We start from the raw sequence: 16583 nt of genomic DNA on the forward strand, positions 1-16583 counted from the left end.
GAAAAGGGGCGCCTGGGTGGCTCAGTCGGTTAAGTGGCTGCCTTCAGCTCAGGGCATGATCCCAGGGTCCTGGGATCGAGCCCCGCATCGGGTTCCTGCTCAGCAGGGAGCCTGCTTCTCCTTCTCCCTCTGCTACTCCCCCGGCTTGTGCTCTCTCTCTGTCAAATAAATAAGTAAAATTAAAAAAAAAAAAATCACCTGAAAAACTTGTTGAAACTGATTACTGGGTCTCAGTGCCAGCAATTAATTCAGCAGGTCTAGAGTGGGGCCTGAGACTTTGTATTTCTGCTGAGTTCCCAGGTGATATAGATGCTGCTGGTCCATGAACCACACTTTGAGTAACACTGTGCTATGCTAGTCCTGGCTAATCCCACCTGACTTTCTAATGCAGGAAGGCTTTCCTTATCAGTTTAAAAGGGGGTACTGGGTGGCTCAGTAAGTTAAGTGGTCGACTGTTGATTTTGGCTCAGGTCATGATCTCAGGGTCCTGGGATCAAACCCCATGCCAAGGCTCCACACTCAGCAGGGAATCTGCTTGAGAATCCTCTCTCCCTCTCCCTCTGCTCCTCCCCCTGCTCACATGCTCTCTCTCTAAAATAAATAAATCTTTTAGAAGTAAAAATAAAAGGGGGTATAAAAGCTAATGCCATTGGCTGCAAAACTTGGTTAGTGGTTTTTTTTTGTTCTGTGCATAGAAGAAATATTGTTTTAACTCATGAGCTCTGCTTTGCTTTCCCTAAAGGCTCTCCTAATAATTGCAAAAGATTCTTTAAATGTTTCGTTTTACTGATGGCAGGTAAAGGTAATGTAATTTAGCCCAAGTAGCATTTACTTCAAGGATCATTCAGATTCTCCCCACTTGCTAAGTATATTAAGATAAGAAAGTGTGGTAATTATTATTCATAACAATTTATATTATAGCAAAATACATTATTAACAAATACCTTTTAAATTATTTTCAACTCTTAATTATTGTAAAAATTTAAATTGATGCTCTTTGCATTTTTAACTTTGAGAGGTTTTTTTTTTTATAATGGTGAGGGTACTGATCATTTAAGAGTATTCTCAGGGAAATATGTTGTTAGAAAATACACAGGTAAAATGAAATGTAAGATAAAAAACGAATTAAAACAGAAGAATAGAATTTAATAATTTAGGTCATGATCTTTTATTCAAAACTAAGAAACTAAACATGGACTTTGAAATATGGTCATAAAATTAATATGACTTATTGTATAATAAAATCTCACTTGTCTGTTGTCTCTCCAGCTCTCATAGCAACCATCCGACTAAACCGTTTTATATTTTTAAGAAGCATTCTGGATATCTCAGGTAACTAGTTGATCTTTTTCCATTCTCTCTTTTGAAAAACTGTAGTAACTTTTTTTTAACCTGATGTTTAAGTACCTAGTTTGGAAAATGAATGATTGCTACCAGACATAAGACAGTTCTATTCATTATATCATAGATCAAAGAGGAAATAGCTATGTTTTCTAGCTAAACTTTGTTGCAGTGGTGTTAGGCATTAAGATAAAACTTTCATGGATTTGCATTATAAAATAAAAAAATAAGGCTCTCCAACAATATTTGAAGATTAAAAAGATGTTTAAGATATCTACTAAATTGAATAACACCGGTTTTGATCAATATATAGCCTTCACAATTCTTAGGGGTTTTTAAAATTTTGAAATAAAGTACACAACCTGTTTACAATAGGAATTGCTGATGAACATTTCTAAAGGCATTGATAATTAACTTTGATTATACCACACACCCTTAGCTCAGAATCCACTAAGCATCATTTTTTTCCACATTCTTCTGATTTCTTTTGACTTCATATTCCTTTAATTATTTTGCTCATGTCGTCATTGCTATTTGAAATTACAGTGCCAAGATCTTGGTAGCACCAGGCTAAGACAAAGACTTAAGTTTAGCCAGTACTTATTTTGATCCTTTGGCTTAGTGGGAAAGTGGAGGAGGGGATGATAGATCTCAGGATCTTTGTATTTATTATTCTTTCTGCTTGTTGACTCTTCCCTAGATATCTGCAGGGCTAGCTCCCTCACCTCCTTCAAGTCTCTAGTCCAATGAGTGAGGCTTTCTTTGACCACTCCATTTAAAATAGCATTCTTTCCCCTGGGCTCCATTCCCACCACTCCCTATCCCCCTTTATTGTTTTATTTTTCTTCACTTTTTACTTTCCAACATGTTGCACTCTTTTGTTAATTATCTGTGTCTTTTCACTAGAATGTGTATGGTTTGGATATTTGTCTCTGTCAGATGCTTACTAAGCATTGAATAGTGCCTGACACATGGTAGACATTCTGTAAATATTTTGAGTAAATTAGTGTATATGTTGAAAATGACATATGTGGATGATGGACCAACAGCTCATAGGCAGGGGAAAGTTTGATTCTATTGTAAAAATATATTTGTGCTATTTTTAAAATATTACTAAATTCAAGGAAGTAGAATTTTACTGAAAAATTTTATAAGAATGAAAAGGGATTTATTCTAAAGATTAGAGAGTTTAATTTTATTTACCTCACTATTGTCAAGCTTAGTTGTGTGCTTGATTCTTGAATTCATTCTGTGACTTTAAAGATCTGAGATGCTTTTTTCTTAACTTGGGTGGGCCTCAGATTTAAATAGAAAGTTGATAAATTTCTGTGTATGGGACTTAGCATATTTATAATTCTGTAAAACAGTAAATTTTGTAATTACTGTTTTGTTAAAATGCAATGTTCATTTTTTATTTATTGTGCACCTATTATGTATAACACAACGTAGCAGTTCCTATTAAGTTGACAATGATGAAGAAGGCTTGGTACCAACCTTCAAGGAATGTACAATTTATGATAAGGTGTGAATATAAGTAACTACAGTAATACAGGAAGGTTCGTAATAAGTGCCGTGAGAGTTACTGATTTCAAAGGGAGGAGAGACTTCCACTTAGAAGAAACACAAGGGCATTCTAGTTGGAAGAAATAGTATAAATAAAAGTACAGAAAGGAAAGAGCAGAAGGCATACACAATGAATGACTAGTAGTGCAATTTAGATGAAGCATGAAGTTTATATAACATAGTATTAAGATCAGAGTCTGGGGGAATAGTTTTGAGCTCAGATCTAGATTATGAAATCCTTGAAAACTAGGCTAGGGAGTTTGGACCCATTGGGGAAACTGTTGGTGTTTTGTGTAGAATTAAGGAAGGTCAACGTGGAGGGTATATGAGGTAAGATGTAGCTGCATGGGACACACAGACTGTTGAAGATTATTACGGTAGTTAAGTCTGATTTAATAAGAATCTGGGTTAAGGTGGTGAAATGGTATCACACTGTTTAAGAACATGGTCTCTGGAATCAAAGGGCTCATTTTCTTTTTTTTTTTTTTTTAATTTTTTTTTAAAGATTTTATTTATTTATTTGACAGAGAGAAACAGCGAGTGAGGGAACACAAGCAGGGGGAGTGGGAGAGGGAGAAGCGGGCTTCCCGCCGAGCAGGGAGCCCGATGCAGGGCTCGATCCCAGGACCCTGGGATCATGACCTGAGCCGAAGGCAGACGCTTAACGACTGAGCCACCCAGGCGCCCCAAAGGGCTCATTTTCAATCTAATTTTGGCCTTGGTAGGTTATTAAACCTGACCTTGTCCTTTATAAAAAAGTAAAAATTTTAGCACCTACCTCTTTGGTTTGTTATAGGATTTAGATGAGATAATATGTCTAAAACCCTCAGCCTGGCACAAAGTTAAGTGTTCAATAAATTGTTAATATTATAAAATATTTGAAATATTGACTGTTCTAAGAACAAAGAGAGTCAAATAATTTTGAGCCTTTGTGTTGGGAGCATGACATCATAAGAAGGATTATTAGTTAGGAGGAATGGTTTTCAGGGGTGGGGACGAAAGTACAATTTCCGTTTATGAAGATCATTTTTGATGTGCCAGCATGACAGCCAGGTATAAATATACAGCGGGCTGTTAAGACTAGAGCTGCAATAGGAGCACCTGGGTGGCTCAGTCAGTTAAGCGTCCGACTCTTGGTTTCAGCTTAGGTCATGATTTCATGGGTCATGGGTTCAAGCCCCCCTCTGGCAGGTAGGCCCTGCGCTCAGTGGGGGAGTCGATTTGAAAGATTCTCTCCCTGTACCCGTCCCCCTACTCTCTCTCAAAATAAGTAAATCTAAAAAAAAAAAACAAAAAACTAAAGCCACAGGGGAGAAGTCAGTCTAAAGTATGCTACTGGTTTTTATTCCTGTACAAGTGAAGTACTTAAATTTAAAGTATTCAATGAACTGTAAAAGTATGTTTATGCTCGTTAACTGACAGATAATAATAATTAAATTACATGATTTATTTTTAAAACTTTCCCATTTCTTTTTTAATTTTATCACCACTAAAATAAGATATTAGATTATAGGCTCCACAGAGTTTACCCTCTTTTTTGTTCACTCTTGAATCCACAACACCTAGTAGTATGGAGTGTGTAAAGAAGGTCCTCAGAAAATGTATATTGAGGGGCGCCTGGGTGGCTCAGTTGGTTAAGCGTCTGCCTTCGGCTCAGGTCATGATCCCAGGGTCCTGGGGTCGAGTCCCGCCTCAGGCTCCCTGATCAACGGGGAGCCTGCTTTTCTCTCTCCCTCTGCTGCTCCCCCTGCTTGTTCTCTCCCTCGCTCTCACTGTCTCTCTGTCAAATAAATAAATAAAATCTTTAAAAAAAAGCAAATGTATATTGAATGAGTATTATATCCTTGTGTTCCAGATGGGCGAAGGTACACAAAGGATGTTAGTGGAGCCACCACTGGGTTTTAGGTCTCTTAACTCCTGTCTTTTAGCAGCCAATATGAGAGGGGACAGTTTACAAAGCACTGAATGTTAGCATGACTTAAACATGGCTCTATCATTTTCTAGAGTACCGTTTCAGATAAATCAGGCTTGTATAACAAAATTGGAAATTGATGGTCATGACACATAAAAAGCACATCAAGAGTTGTTACCTGGAAAAATAATTATTGAACTTCTATATGGACTTTCATAAAAGATTAAAAAGATTAAAAACCTTTGCTTTCTTTTTTTCTTCATAGGGGCATTACTCTCGTGTGCCTTAAATGTGACTTCCTAACTGATTCTTCTGGTTTAGACCGTATGGCTAAACACTTGTGTCAACGTAAAACTCATACTTGCCAAGTTATAATAGAGAATGGTATGTATATATAATTGTGTTACTTTGAATTTCTGATATTGATTCCAGCATTTTTGATCAGCCACAATATGGGCTCTTTTGCATTAAGTTAATAGTCTCACTCATTATCTATACTATTTTAAACGTAAAACTCTTCTAATTTCAGTTCCCGAAAGTACCTCAACTTCTAAACCCAGTTCTGAACCCACTTCTGAACCCAATTCTGAACCCACTTCTGAACCCAATTCTGAACCCAATTCTGAACCCAATTCTGAACTCAGTTCTGAACCCAGTTCTGAACCCACTTCTGAGTAAGTTTTATTTTCATTGAGTGCATTTTTCTTTGATGGATTTTAGCACTGTTGCATTTTTAAATGTATCATTAATAGAAATGAAAAATATTAAAGTATTTTGTTTTTGTTTTTGTTTTTAAAGCCGCTTGTTGAAATAGATTCCTGCTCTATGGAGCTCGTGCAACCTGGTGCAAGACAAGTTGGAATTTCCTAAGTTCAAAGTTCTGAAGTGTTTTCTTACACAAAGGCAGTTTCCTAAGTTCAAACTTCTGAAGTGTTTTCTCACACGAAGGCGGTTAAACAGCCAAGTTCATGACACTAGCTCTGATTCAGCTCTTTTCAGCTTTCAGATGGCACTAGATTCTTATTCCACCTTATCTTTGTGTCAGGTTAACATATCTTAACATATGCTTTTTTCTCCAGTTGACTCTCTCCAAAAATAACTTTTGTTGCTATGGTCTTTTTTTGCTTTGCTTAAAATAATTTGTGTTTTTCTCTGCTGTACTTGCCTTCAGAATATTGCATTCCAAATGATATGGCTATTCATTTTCTTTGTCTGTTTTGTCTGGTTTCTTAGTTAATTTCTTATAAGTCTTACATTTTTAGGTCAGATAGCTGTCTTTTTCCTCTTTCCTTGTCTGTCATTGTTCTATTTTTCATATTTTTCAGATGCAGAAGCAACACAGAAATTTCAAAAAATGTCCAGGATACTCCTGGTCAGTGTCCCCCTTCGATGGACACAACTGATGCCTGTTCTCTCTTTCCAAGGAATGTGAATTATTTGACTGTGAGACCTCCTCTAGATTGTGGCCTTAAGAAATCAGACCTTGGGGAGAGTCCCTTCCTTCATGACTGGCCTCCCATAAGGCTGATGCTAATTTGGCCAGAGATGACCTCAAGGCCCACCAAATTGAGCACAACTTCCCACTGGGGGCTTTGGTTTTTGATCTTATGCTTATTGGGTTCATTCTAACCAAGAAAGACCCATCAAATCCGTGCTTCAACATCCAAGTTGAAGTTTAATCATTTTGGCTGCTGCCCTTTAATCTTTGTCTAGTTTGCATGCAGTCCAAGGAATATAAAAACTGGTTGTGTAGGGAACCAAGGTTACTTTCATGTTCTTGGAAAACAAGTCTCTAAAATTACAGTTCCAAAGTTATAGCTATTTGTACTGTCATTTGAAGTTTTATCCAGTATTAACCCTAGGAGTCTTCAGCAATACTAATATTCAAATTTTTTTAAGTTTAATTTTATCTTGGTTTTATGTTGTCCTTCACCAAATTTATTAATGTGTGTTTTGTTATGTCCACTTTTATCTCTTCTCTTTAAAACTTTTGTTTTGTGTTTGTTTTGTTTTGTTAAGAACCTCAAGAAATTCTTTAGAATTCTCTACAAATTTCATGTAGCTACCTATTGATGGCTTCTAGATTTGGTAATTATTCAGACCATTAGACATTATTACATCCTCTGCCTATCTTGGGACTATCATTATCTTAGTGATTATCAATTCAAAGACATAAATAATTGGCAAAAAACACTTCCTACAGACCTTAAAACAAATTTTAAAGCTATGTTTCTGTACATCTAATACATAATATCTTCTTAGCCATTAATGTAATTCCTTTGGATAAAGATAATATATTCAGAAAATATTGGGACCAAAAAATGCACTTGTTTCTTGCCCATATATATATAGATGTATATTTTTTTTATTTTGGTGTTTGTTTATTTTGGTTACATTGAATATAGATTTGCTGAACAGTTTGATGTTATTACTTATTTTTTTAATAAAATTTGTATTGGTAAAGTGCCTCAGGAGTTATTCATGTAAAAGCTGTAGATTTTATCATGTAAGTAGGAGCATTGCTTTGCTTCTTACATGGAAGCTTGATTACTTGGCCTACAGACTGAGAGCTTTACTGAGTGCATCTTACAGTCTTTCCTCCAGCACAGTTAAAAGCTCACTATGTATATTTTACTAATTTCTTGAACTTTAGAGACTGGCAAAGTCCCTTTGTGACCTTTAATAACCATTAAGGTGGTCAGGCTCTGAAGTCGTTTGACTCAATCATGAGTGGTTTTTTCATCTTAACATCAGAACTTCTTGCACTTTGTACTCGTAATTGTACTTTGAAACGGTCTTAGTCCCTTTGGGCTGCTATAGTAGAGTATCACAGACTAGGTATCTTATGAACAACAGAAATGTATTTCTCACAGTTCTGGAGGCTGGAAAGTCCATGATCAAGGCGCTGGCAGATTCAGTGTCTGGTGAGGACCCACTTCTGGTTCGTAGAAGGATATTGCTGTATCCTCCTGGCAGAAGGGGTGAGAGAGTTTTCTGGGGTCTGATTGATGAGGGTACTAATCCCACGCATGAGGGCTCCACCCTCTTGATGTAGTCATCTCCCAAAGGCCATACTTCCTAATACCGTCACATTAGGGATTAGGTTTCAACATACGAATTCAAACATTCAGCCTATAGCAGAAACATAGTGAAAACCAGTTTCAGTGACCACTTCTTACTAATTCTTATAATTCATAGTCAAAAAAGTTGAATCCATTAGTTTTAATTTTCCAGACTGATCCTGCTGTAAATGATTTTTCCAAAATCTCCAAAAGTGTTGTTTCTTAGTAGTGTTTCTACTCCTACTTGTTTCTTAATAGTAGACTTGGCAGTGTTCGAGTCTTTATTTCCGTATCAGTCCCCAGAATGTTTCTTCATCCACCATCTTTCTATCCACTTTTTTTTTTTACTTTTCAAAGATTGTAATGAAAATATATAACATAGATTTTTGCCATCTTAACCATTTTCAAGTGAAAAATTCAGTACTAATTACACCAAGTTTTAAACTTTTGTCCAGATATAAATTCTTGTGGTTTCAACATAGAGTCTCTTTTTGTATGCAGATATTTTCCCTGGCTCTGTTATAGTTTGAGGATATGATAAACTACATTGTTGCTATAGCAATATTTTAGGTAGGGGTACATCTTTTTGTTCTTCCATAGGATTCTATTTCTAACAGTATGTGTTAGGTTCATTTTCTTAAAGTATAATACTCTTAAAGTTCTGTGTCCTGTAGCACCATATTTTTTTACTTTCTTTAAATAAAACATTTCAAACAGTAAATACTAAGCTTGCTTATTATAGGCAGTTAGTTGAGTTTTAATTGGGGCAAATGAGTTTTAGCTTGACATTTTGATCCCATTACCCTCAGGTTTTTCTAAATAGTTATTTCGCTTGATTCAGAAATAGCCAGCTCGTGCATGTGTGCTTTTTAAAAGGTTACAGCTGAATAAAAGTTGTGATTGGCTCAGTTTCAATCTATCACCATTCTTAGAAAAATAGCCTCTGAACTACAGAGACAGTTTCTTGCTCCTTTTTGTCACACTTTGCCAAAACGTCTCTTTGGGCCTCACTTACTTGTTCAGCAAATATTTATTGAGCACTTACTACGTGCCTAACACTATTCTAGGTGCTGGAAAAAAATAGACTGAAATCTCTTCCCTGGTGGAGCTTACATTTCAGTGGTTGAAGACAAGACGATAAAAATTAAGAAAATTAAGTAGTATGTTAGATGATCAATGCTATGGAGAAAAATAAAGTGGGCAAAGAGGATGGTAAGTGTGGGCTGGGGTTGGGAGGTTGCCATTTTAAATTTGGTGGTCAGGATAGGCCTCTGTGAGAAGAGGATATTGAGTAGAGACCTGAAGGAAGTGAGGAAGTGGGCCACTGGATTATCTATTGGAAGAGCATTCCAGAGAGAGAATAGCAAATGCAAAAGTCCTGAAGGGAAAATTGGAACCCTCACACATGGCTGAGGGGAATGTAAAATGGTTCAGCAACTGCGGAAAACAGTTCAGCAGCTCCTCAAGAAGTTAAAACATAGAATTACCATATGACCCAGCAATTCTGCTCCCAGGTATATATCCAAAAGAATCTAAAGCAGGGACTCAGATACTCGTACATGCATGTTCATAGCAGCACTATTCCCAATGGCTGAAAGATGGAAAGAGCCCAACAGATGAAGGAATAAATAAATGGTAGTATATTCATACAATGGAGTAACATTTAGCCATAAAAAGGAATGAAGTACTGATACATGCTACAAGGTGGATGGACGTCAAAAACATGCTAGGTGAAAAAAGCCAGTCATAAGAGATCACATATTGTATAATTGCATTTATGTATAATATCCAGAATAGTTAAATCCATAGAGATGGAGAACAGTTTGGTGGTTGCCAGGGGCTGAGAGGGCAGTGGGGAATGGGGAGTGACTACTTAATGGGTACAGGGTTGACGTTGGGGTGTGATGAAAATGTTTAGGAACTAAATAAAGATGGTTATACAACATTGTGAATGTATTAAATGCCACTGAATTGTTCACTTTAAGATGGTTGACTTTTTTAATATGTTTTTTAAAGATTTTATTTATTTATTTATTTATTTATTTATTTATTTATTAGAGAGTGAGCGGGAGAGAAACAGCATGAGAGGGGAGAGGGTCAGAGGGAGAAGCAGGCTCCCCGCTAAGCTGGGAGCCCGATGTGGGACTCGATCCCAGGACCCTGGGATCATGACCTGAGCTGAAGGCAGTTGCTTAACCAACTGAGCCACCCAGGCGCCCCAAGATGGTTGACTTTTTAAATTTTGATTTTATGGTATGTGACTCTCACCTCTACAAAAAAAAAAAAAAAAAACCCTTAAGCTTAGCAAGTTAGGAATATGAAGGAAACCTTTTTAACCTAACCTAATAAAAATCAGCTAACATAACAATGAAAGGTAGAAAGAATGAGTCCTGAAGTAGGATCATGCCTAGCTCAAGGAACAGCAACAAGACTGATGGGGCTACAGTAGAGTGGGGCTGGACAGGGGGCTGTGTAGTAGGAGATGGGGCCTGTGAGGTGATGTGGACCATGTAGTATAGGGCCTCCTAGGTAGTTGTAAGGATTTGGCTTTCATTCAGAGATAGGAAGCCATTAGTGGATTCTGAATGGAGAAGTCTTTAATACCTCAATGAAAAACAAAAAATCTTTTTTTTTTTTTTTTTAAAGTAGGCTCCATGCCCAGCGTGGACCCCAGTGCGGGGCTTGAACTCATGACCCTGAGATCAAGACCTGAGCTGAGAGCAAGAGTCAGACGCTTAACCGACTGAGCCACCAGGTGCCCCCACAAAAATTCTTTATTACAGTCTTAACAGGCTCACCCTAGCTGCTGTCTTGAGAACAAGCTGCAGGGGACCAAGGGCAGAATCAGGAAGATCAGCTAGGAAGCTGTTGTAATAATCCATTTGGGAGTTAATAGAGGTTTAATTAGGATGATGAGAGTGTAGGTGATAAGTGGCTCAATTGAGGGTATATCTTGAAGGTTGAGCCAACAGAATTTGTTGATGGTTTGGATATGAAGTATGAGAGAAAAAGTGTTGTGGAGGATGGCACATTAGTCATTAGCCTAAGCAACTGGAAAAGTGGTGTTATTAACTGAAATGGAAAAGACTAAAGGAGGAGTAGGTTTGGGAGGGAAGATGAGGACTTTGATTTGGGACATGTTTGCATTTGAGATGCCTAAGAGATATCCTAGTGGGGATGCCCTGGACATCCTAATGTGTGAGTTTGGAGTTTAGAGGAGAAGTCCAGGCTGTCAGTAACCTTTAAATTTATTAAAGAGTCACAGGCTATGAGATCACCACAAATAGAACAGGGATAGAGAAAGGACAAGGTCCATAGACTGAGCTCCAGGGCATGCTAACAATAAGAGGTTAGAGAGATGAGAGGGAATCAGCTGAGGAGACTAAGGAGTGGCTGGTATAAATTGTTCTTAGGAGAAAATGAATTCAGAATGCCACATACCACCATCCCTAATAGCAGAAACAGGGACTCTTTAAACATTGAGAGAACAAAATACCCCCAATTACTCCTACGCATGATAAACTCCCCTCCTGGACTCTTGTAAAAGTAACACTTGTCCAAAAGAGAGTATCTAGATCTGGAATGAATGTCCATAATTTATAAATGGTCTGCAACAAAGAGGTGCCCTGGCCAAATGTAGGAAATACCGGGTTACAGTTGCATAGATTCTTTATTACAGGATTGTTCGTGCTACATGTGGTCTGTGGTTCTCCAGGAGAATTTAGTGAGCACTTACTGGATCCTGGAATGTCCCCCCCTACTTAATAACTTCTAGACATTCATCTCCATAAGATACAGTATGGAGAATGCTGACCTAGATTAATTATTGTCAGATTTTCTGAATTGAAAAATAAAAAAATAGTTGAATGAGGGCATTGACTAAGATGAACTTCTAGACATTTCATTCATGTTCGTGAGTCATTTGTAAGGTGGCATATGTAGCTGGAGGCTAGTAATACCATTTTCATAGTCTTAGAAATTATATCAGGAAAAAATTGTATGCTCATTATGATGTTTGTAAAACTTCAGAAATATATAACTGGAACAGACCAGTAATTTGTGTTGGAGGGCATCGTCATTTTACATTATTTCAAATTCCAAAAGCTTCAGACTCTTACTGTAAAAACATCTAGCTTCTCTCTATAACTTATGCTTAGCTTATCAATCTACCCACTTGCCTACTTTTCTTGAAGCCATTACAATTTTCAGCCTATTATTTATTATCTATTAAGGAGTATCTATTAAAGTTTACTTCCTGCTTACACAGCTTCAAGAGATCTTCCTTGATACTAAGATTATGAGCTTCAATACCAGACTCCAGAGTAAACCCTCCCTGTACCTTCAAGGGGCAGTGTGGCGGAGGAGCTACGAGTCCAGACTCTGCAGCAGACTGCCTAGGTGGGATGGAGTTCCTACCCTACCAATGACTAAATGTGTGTGACTTTGAGCTCTGTGCCTCATGTGTAAAATGTAAACAACAGCACCTACTCATCGGGCTGAGGGAATTAAATGACTTCATAACGTGTGTATAGCAGAACGGTGATTGGCACACAGGAATGTAAGTCACCATTGTTACTATTACTGTTAGTTTATTACCACCCTTCGTGATTTTATTTTTGTCTTCATTTTATTCAGATAGAATGGCCCTAATCTTCACCCTGTTTTTCTTTTATTTATTCATTCATTCATTCATGTAATTTATAGAGAGCGTGTGCAAGAGCAGGGGGAGGGCAAAGGGAGAGGGAGAGGGGATCCCAAGCACACTCCCTGCTGAGCACGGAGCTGGAGGCAGGGCTCAGTCTCACGACCCTGAGACCACAACCCCAGCTGAAATCAAGGGTCAGATGTTTAACCAACTGAGCCACCCAGACGCCCCCACCCTGTTTTTCATTATGACCTTCCTACAATCATTTCTGGTAATTTTCTTTTCCTTAACCCACTGTGTCTTTCTTGAGAGTCATTGGTGAAGCACACAGTACTAAAGGTGGGCATACCATTAGATTTTTCATGTCTCAAGCCCACCAGACTTCTATTTTTATGGAATGTCTATGAATGCTTCTAGGTGCGTTTGAGTCATAACTGCCTTTTTTAAATAGTATTAAGGTATTTTCCCTAAATTATACTGCCTTTCCCTTGACCTCACCATGGTTCGCCTCACACTCAGACTCACACACCTCACTTCTCTGATTTTGAGATCCTTCTGCAGCCTCCCTCCTGTCGCTTTGTTATTCGACTCCCTGGAAAAGCTTGCTGTCCTCCACAAACTCGGAGAGGCTAAGGTGTATCTCTTCAATTGTTTGTAATCCTTCACACTAAAAATACCTATTTATCCATACCACTGTGATGTATGCTGGTGTACATAGAGTTAAGCCTTGAAATAAGCCAGTCCTAGGTTTACATCGTGGTTTGTTGTGTAGCCTCAAACAAACTTCCTCAAGGCTCGGCTTTCGCATCAGTGAAAGGTATGTAATGACGACTTTCTCACAAGTTTGCTTTAACAATTTGTGTGTGTGTGTGTGTGCGTGCGCGCGTAAGATCTGACACTGGCTTGACAGAAAGTAGGCAGTCGATAAATACTGCTGCTCCCGCTACTACCACTCATGTTAGTGCTCTTCCTCCGGCTTCTGCTGTTACTGCTTCCGTTGCTGTTACTACTATTACCACTGCTGAGAGGAGACCCTGGAAGCTCCTCATCAGTAGAATCTTCTCCTTGACAGTTTTAGTGGCAATCCATCAGCACTGTGGTTATCTGGAACCTAGTGTTGTAGTTCCCAGGTCTCACAGTACATTCCTCCAAACTGCTGAGTGGATGATGTTTTATCACAGCGCTTCAGTTACATGTGGTGTAATTCTCCAACGTTGGAAATGAGTGTAGTTCTGTCTAAAGGCTATGAAACGACACTGCTTTGTTGAAAACTAGTATAGAATCCAATCTGCTTTGGAGAAAAACATTGTCTTTTGTGCTTAGAGAATCCTTTCCTTATGGGAGGCTTTTTAGTAATTATTACCAGGAATTCATTTTCAGGAATCTCGGCTACTTATCCGGTACTATTAATTTTGTGGGAAAGTGTTATTGTAAATACCAACAGTAAAGTGGCCTTTCTTTTTGTAGGACTTGGAAATGATTAAGAAGTTCCCTTTTTTCAGAGGTTAAAGATAGTGTTACTCAGTCTTGGAATTGTTCTGTTTGCCCCTTATCTCCTTCCCCCCTCTCCATCTTCTCCAGTATATCTACCTGACTAATTATAATGCAGAAGAACATTTTAAGTTGTACAATTTTCTTTCTTGATAAAATTTTGAGAATAGAATGGAGTAATTCTATCTAGCAAATCTTCAGAGCCTTAGAGCATAAGAATTCTTTTTTTAAACATTTGTTTATTTGAGAGAGTATGCATGCACGCAAGTGGAGGGGAGGGGAAGAGGGAGAGGGAGAATCACAAGCAGACTCCCCGCTGAACATGGAGCCCAATGCCAGGCTCGATCCCACAACCCCAAGATCATGACCTGAGCTGAAACCAAGAGTCGGATGCCCAGCCCACTGAGCCACCCGGGCACCCCTGTAGCATAAGAAATCTTGAGTGAATCAGTAAGTATCTCAAGCTTAGAAAACTTAGGCTATTGAACCAGTTGTCTGATTGATTAAATCAAATGTCCTAAAGACCACAATGTGAAGTGATTTTAAAAGTTTATTTAGTTCTTTTGGTGACTTTCAAGTAGCTTTGTGGTCAAATTATTTCAGTTCTGAATAATTTAAAAGAAGAATATATTCAATGCAGCTTTATTTTCAAAACTGAATGATCAGGAAAAACCTGAATGGTCTTCCATTTTCATTTCTTCCCGCTGCCCTTTATATCAGAGGAATTGAATAAGTATAATATACAAACTTTTTTCCATAAACTACATTTCACATGTATTATCTTAGTTAAATCTTCAAAAAAATCCTGTAAAGATGATTTTCAATCCCATTTTACAGATGAGCAAACTGATTTCACTTGTCATTCTGAAAAAAGTATCAAGAAGTACTGACTTGTTCACATTACAGAAACATTATCCTCCCTGCCCCGGTTTTAGTCGAATCTGAGCATTTTCATTAATAAAAGATGTGCACAATTTCAAAGCTGATTCTGATCTGTAGACAAATGAACAATCCTCATTCAGAGGCCTAAAACTGCATTATCTTCATAGGTGGCTTAAAATACATATGGACATTGAAAAAAAAACTAATGCATGATCACACTGTTTGTTGTTCATAGTAATGGAAAGCTGGAAAGGATCTTAGAGGTCATTTCTTCCCATTTCAAATGGTGCAAGAAGGTCCTCTAAAACACCTCTTTTGAATGAAAACAGTTCCAATTGTTAGAGCCAGCCTATTCCTAGACTTTCCATCTCCCTATCCTGCCCTCCCATCCTAGGAGGACAGTTTGATCCTCGGTTGCCCACTCAGTCCCTGTCTCCAGGTTCTGGGCCTATAGCTGAGCTAATAGTGATTAAATCAGTTCAAGACCTGGCATCTAGCATCAACTCCCAACTCATCTACTACTTAGTCCTAAATGCAGCAGTGGTGGAGCCCTTAGTCCCAGGCCCAGGAACACATCCTCGTCTTGGGCTTAAGAGAAATAGAGAAGAGTAAGAGAAGTTAGCATTGTGACTAGCTCTGCAGTTAGACAGATCTTGGTCATACCCTGCTCCAACACTGGGCAGCATTTTGACCCTAGGCAAGCTACTTCGATCATTCCATGCCTCATAGGTTATTGTGAGAATTACACATGATAGTCCATGGTAAGCACATAACCGAATACTTGGTGCATAGTAAACAATGTTGGGCACCTGGGTGGCTCAGTCCGTTAAGTGTCTGCCTTTGGCTCGGGTCATGATCCCAGGGTTGTGGGATCGAGTCCCACATTGGGCTCCCTGCTCAGTGGGGAGTCTGCTTCTCCCTCTGCCCCTCCCCTCTGCTCGTGATCTCTCTCTCTCACACACACTCTCTCTCAAATAAATAAAGTCTTTTAAAAAAGTTCGCTGCCATTAATGTTATTTCAGTTGGAGGAATAGAGGTTGGAAACTAGGCTAGGTCTGATATTCTTCCCATCTAATGATCTCCCTGGAAGGATAGGCAAAACCACAATACCTGGGGTACATCCTCTTTATCCGAAGCATTGGGATTTCCACCTGGGATTGCTGGGTAAGGATCAGGTAGGCCAGATTTCTTATCCATGATTTTACCTGACGCTTCCTCCAGTACTTTAAGATTAAATGCAAAGGGTCACGGTACTTACTTTATCACTAGGGAAGGGATTAAGTACCAACTATAGAGTCAGCTCAGGTCTTGAGGTCCGTTTTTCAGTCTTTTTCAACTGGTGTAGAGGAATATTCTTGTGCCCTCAATAGTATCTCCTAAGACTCTCAGGCTTCCTTACCCACCCAGCTTCAAAATCTAGCTCCCTGGGCGGGTGAGGTGCTTCACAATGTCTCTTCTCCCTCCTTGCTGCCATGCTAGTAGTTCCTACCAGGGTCTGCAGATTTCCCTGAGGAGAGGTGAGCCCTAGTGATTCGGTAGAGGTAGCTTACTTCGTAGAGTAACCCTTACCATGAGATCTCCCCTCTTAACAAATTGTAGGTGTTCTTGCCACACACACGAAAAAAGGGCACAAAGAAACGTGGAGGTGATGGATATGTTTATTACCTTGATTGTGGTAAGGATTTTA

The 16583-nt window shown here is 38.6% G+C and overlaps 1 protein-coding gene across 3 annotated transcripts in view; it reads left to right on the forward strand.

The window, feature by feature from the left end:
• Nucleotides 1-8191, forward strand: part of ZNF280C (zinc finger protein 280C) — a 61744-nt gene extending 53553 nt beyond the window's left edge. For 2 of the 3 annotated variants that reach the window (XM_032428306.1, XM_032428307.1), the window contains 4 exons: nt 1270-1332; nt 5082-5200; nt 5346-5490; nt 6142-8191. In XM_032428306.1, coding sequence (XP_032284197.1) covers nt 1270-1332; nt 5082-5200; nt 5346-5490; nt 6142-6445 — 631 coding nt within the window. In that variant the 3' untranslated portion in view covers nt 6446-8191. Of the gene's footprint in view, nt 1-1269; nt 1333-5081; nt 5201-5345; nt 5491-5614 lie in introns of all 3 variants that reach the window. The other variant, XM_032428308.1, reaches the window with a different exon arrangement.
• Nucleotides 8192-16583: the final 8392 nt, after the last annotated feature.

This window comes from Phoca vitulina, unplaced genomic scaffold (assembly GCF_004348235.1).
Source record: "Phoca vitulina isolate PV1807 unplaced genomic scaffold, GSC_HSeal_1.0 scaffold39, whole genome shotgun sequence".
Lineage (NCBI taxonomy): Eukaryota > Metazoa > Chordata > Mammalia > Carnivora > Phocidae > Phoca > Phoca vitulina.